We start from the raw sequence: 2,282 nt of genomic DNA, 5'->3' as shown, positions 1-2,282 counted from the left end.
TGCACTTCTGGGGTACAGTGTGGGGTTTTCACACACAATCCGAAACACTTCCATCAAACTGGTTAACATAGCCTTCATGTCATTTTCTTAGTTATTATTTTAAAATGTTCACATTCTACTCTTAGAAAGATTCACTTGCCTTTTCTCATTCTCAATCTCTCTCCAACCCTCTCATCTGGCTAATCGACTCCAAACAACTCTTTAAAAAGCTCCACAAAAGTCTTTAACATACTTCCTCTCTTCTGGGCTCCTAATGGCACTTCATACATAGCCCTATCAGAAACTGTTATACTGCACTGTTGCTTACCTATTAGTCTCCCTCCCTTCATGGAGAGCTTCTTAAATAGTTTATTGACATTATTATTTCAGAAAACACAGATCACCAACATACAAAAGCCAAGACATAAGACGATTCTAGCAAATACCTGTAGGCACTGAGCTGCAGAGTAAAGAGTGACATCTTGTACCAAGACACCAAACCAGAAGTTCCTTACATATAAAGTAACACATTTGGAGACATTTCAAACTCATTAACTGACTGTGGTCTCAAAATGAACACAGAAACACACTGAGAAATGAATGGCAATTATGTGGCATAGCCTGTAATACATGACTAAAAAGAGTTTAAGCTGAATAACTAGTAATTAATGAAAGTATTCACTTCATGAAATTGTCTTGGAGGTCAAGGAAAGGCCATGTTGCAGGTGAGAAGATGCAAAAGAAGAAAAAAACCTAGATCTTGCAATCTGATAATCTATTCTACAGAATCCCACTACACAAACATCTGATCACAGGTACTGAGAAGGCGGCAGGGAAGGATTCTCTGGTAACGACAACCTCCACTTACTGAATATCATCGCTGCTCTGGAAAATCTTCCTGCTCGGCTGTACATGGCCTCTGGAGGAAGCCAAGAAGGAGGTGGGGCCGTTTAATAACCTTCACCCACGGGGAAGGCGGAGTGAGGTATGAGGCAAAAGGGCAGGAGAGAAGAAATGTGCCTCTCTGGGCAGTCATGAAAAGAAAGGACAGGTTAAGGAAAGGACAGGTTAAGGTAGAGACAAGGTCTGGGGAAAGGAGCCCCGGCCTAGATACAAGGGTTCCCTTTTGCCTCTGGGCTCTGACTCACCGCGTGGACTTGGTCATATACAATCACCTTGCTTCTCTGGGCCTCAGCTTTCCTATCTGTAAAATGGAGGCAATGACAGCGTCCACAACGTCGGCTAGAAGCTGAATCACAAGAGGCAGCGAACGGGAAAGGCGCTTTGTAACCTGTAAGGCTTGGAATGGAGCCTGGTCATGATTAAGGTCCTGAGAAGCAACGGGTATCCGGGCGGGGTCCAGAGCCGTGACGCGGCGGTGGCGCCGGGGCGGCTGGTGAGATGCGTCCGGGCCCCGCTCGTTAGCGTGCTTCCTTCAGTAGCTCTTCCCGAGAGTTCTCACAGCCCAGGCCCTCTCTCATCCTGGGGCTCGAGAAACTTTTGCCTCCAGCTTGCTCCACCCGCTCTCCCGCCCAGTTCTCGCCTGGCAGCCACTCACTCACCTCCCGGCCCAGGGCCGGCGGGAGTCGCATCTCTATGGTGTACAGCGGCTGGAGCCGCCACCCGGGGCTCCCTTTGTGCGACCACCTCTAGCCCAGCCGCCTCTAGGACATCGGGCATACGGAGGCCACTCTCTCTTTCTCTAAGCGGCTGCCAAGACTCTATGGTTTTTCCTCTGTCGCTTTTCCCGCCCCTCCCCCGCTACTCTGAAGCCCACAGAGTACCATCGAGAGTGGTGGGGCAGAGTGACATGAGCTTCTCAGTGGGTGTGGCGGGAAGTAGATGAGAGAAGTCGGGGGCGGGGCAGGTCGCGGCTTCCCTTAGCTGCGGAGGGGGCGGAGTGAAACCATCGAGACGGAGGGCCAGAGAGTCATGGCGGTAAGGGGGCGGAGTGACGGGTTACTCCAAACCACATTGAGAGGAGCGAGCCGGGGCGTGCAGGAGGATCCGGGCCGTGGGGTGGGGGTGGGGTTCTGGGTGTACCACAAGGACCAGGGGTGGAAGAACTTTGTGGCCTTCCATGCATAGGTGATTTGGAATGCTGGATCCCAACTCTGAACCTCAGCCGAGGTCACTGCTGTCAATTTACAGCCCTGCGTTCCAGGCGCAGGGCAAAGTGGCAGCGTGGGTTGGGGTGGGGGGCGGTCAGAGGAGATGTGTGCTAGGAACAATTTTGCTCTATCCCTCGGGGATTGTCTACACTTAGATCCAGTCATATTGTGAGGGGTGGAATTCAGAAAAAA

At 51.1% G+C, this 2,282-nt stretch overlaps 2 protein-coding genes across 3 annotated transcripts in view; one reads left to right on the top strand and one right to left on the bottom strand.

Moving 5' to 3' along the window:
- ZNF142 (zinc finger protein 142) overlaps positions 1-1,693 on the bottom strand; it is a 21,420-nt gene extending 19,727 nt beyond the window's left edge. Inside the window, exon 1 of one of the 2 annotated variants that reach the window (XM_012802214.2) lies at positions 848-1,693. Coding sequence is in view for 1 of the 2 variants with exons in the window: in XM_023510285.1 (XP_023366053.1) it covers positions 1,128-1,144 (17 nt within the window). In the remaining variant the exon portion in view is untranslated. The remainder of the gene's footprint in view (positions 1-847) is intronic. The other variant, XM_023510285.1, reaches the window with a different exon arrangement.
- Positions 1,694-2,013: 320 nt separating this feature from the next.
- LOC100949740 (mitochondrial chaperone BCS1) overlaps positions 2,014-2,282 on the top strand; it is a 5,246-nt gene continuing 4,977 nt past the window's right edge. Inside the window, exon 1 of the mRNA XM_012802212.2 lies at positions 2,014-2,067. The gene's annotated coding sequence lies outside the window, so the exon portion shown is untranslated. The remainder of the gene's footprint in view (positions 2,068-2,282) is intronic.

This window comes from Otolemur garnettii, unplaced genomic scaffold (genome assembly GCF_000181295.1).
Source record: "Otolemur garnettii isolate 467f Iridium unplaced genomic scaffold, OtoGar3 scaffold00013, whole genome shotgun sequence".
In the NCBI taxonomy this organism is placed as follows: Eukaryota; Metazoa; Chordata; class Mammalia; order Primates; family Galagidae; genus Otolemur; species Otolemur garnettii.
This window is presented reverse-complemented; position numbering and strand designations above follow the sequence as displayed.